Source organism: Oxyura jamaicensis, chromosome 1, assembly GCF_011077185.1.
Source record: "Oxyura jamaicensis isolate SHBP4307 breed ruddy duck chromosome 1, BPBGC_Ojam_1.0, whole genome shotgun sequence".
NCBI lineage: Eukaryota > Metazoa > Chordata > Aves > Anseriformes > Anatidae > Oxyura > Oxyura jamaicensis.
Genome location: NC_048893.1, coordinates 202885809 through 202886983, shown reverse-complemented (window position 1 = coordinate 202886983; position 1175 = coordinate 202885809). Strand labels below are relative to the sequence as shown.

General features: G+C 63.7%; 1 protein-coding gene across 1 annotated transcript in view; it reads right to left on the bottom strand.

The window, feature by feature from the left end:
- Positions 1-1175, bottom strand: part of ARHGEF17 (Rho guanine nucleotide exchange factor 17) — a 29968-nt gene that overhangs the window by 3189 nt on the left and 25604 nt on the right. The window contains exons 8-10 of the mRNA XM_035343728.1: positions 715-824; positions 438-523; positions 130-248 (exon numbers count right to left, since the gene is read on the bottom strand). Of these exons, the coding sequence (XP_035199619.1) occupies positions 130-248; positions 438-523; positions 715-824 (315 nt within the window). The remainder of the gene's footprint in view (positions 1-129; positions 249-437; positions 524-714; positions 825-1175) is intronic.

The following is a 1175-nucleotide window of genomic DNA, read 5'->3' as shown; positions in this document are numbered from 1 at the left end:
CCCTCCCAAGGTCCTTTGACCACGGCCACCAGCCCTCCCAAGGTCCTTTGACTACAGCTACCACCCCTACCAGGGGACAACCTGGAGGGTCTCACGGGGGACACCACCACCGTGGTGCCATCCCCATACCTGGTGGGGGAAGCTGAGGGTCTCCGACAGCTTGCTGACTTGGCCCAGCGTGCTGAGGTCCTCGTCCAGCCGACTGATGCTCTTCTGGATGCTCTCCCGGTTGGTGGCTTGCGAGGCACCTGCGTGGGGACATGGCCACACGGCATTAACCCCTTCCTCCCCAGCACCCCACATGGGAACCTTGCACCCAAACGCTTTCATCCGGAGTGGTGCCACCTCCAGCACTGGGATCCCTTGAGCCTGTCACCCTCAGCTTGGGGTGAGCAATGGGTTTTGGGGTGTGGGGACGACAGCAGGCAGCGACAGACCTTTGACGATGTCCACGTCCTCCAGCGGCAGCTTCCAGAGCAGCTTGTACTTGCTGGCGGTGTCGATCACGCTGGCTGCCGTGTACCTGCGGGGCAGGGGCTGGCTGAGCCTCGCCTGCGCCCGGGCACCGTCCCCAGCGCCCTAAAACCATCCCAGCCCACCAGGGACACCCCGAGGAGGTGGGATAACCCCGGAGAGCTGCGATGGGAGAGGGAACCGGCTGGGTGCCCCCGGCCACGGGGCGCCGGGGTGTCCCCCGCGCCCGGCGGCACTCACAGGCTCATGGAGCTGCGGCGGAGGGAGCCCGACTTGCGCTTCAGCGTGGTGCACACCAGCAGGTCCGTGAAGAGGAAGAGCGAGCGGTCCTTCTTCCCACCCACCGCCTTCTGTGAGGGTGCAGGAGACACCAGGGGTGAACACTGGCGGCACCCACCCCTGCCTCAGTTTCCCCAAGTGGTGCTCAAGGGAGCCCATGGGATGCCAGGACCTCTGGGGTCCTCACCTTCAGCCCCTCTCAGTCCATCCCTGTCCCCAGGCTGCTGAGGGCTCTCCCTGTCTCCTGCTGGCTCCCAAGCCCCTCTCATCTTTCCCTGTGCACTTGGTGAATTTGTTGTCATCTCCTTCCATACCTCCCTTCATCCATGTGTGCATCCATCAACTGTCATCCATCTATGCATCCATCCACCCATCCATCCATCCACCCACCCATCCATCACCCTCCCTTTCCTCCATCCATC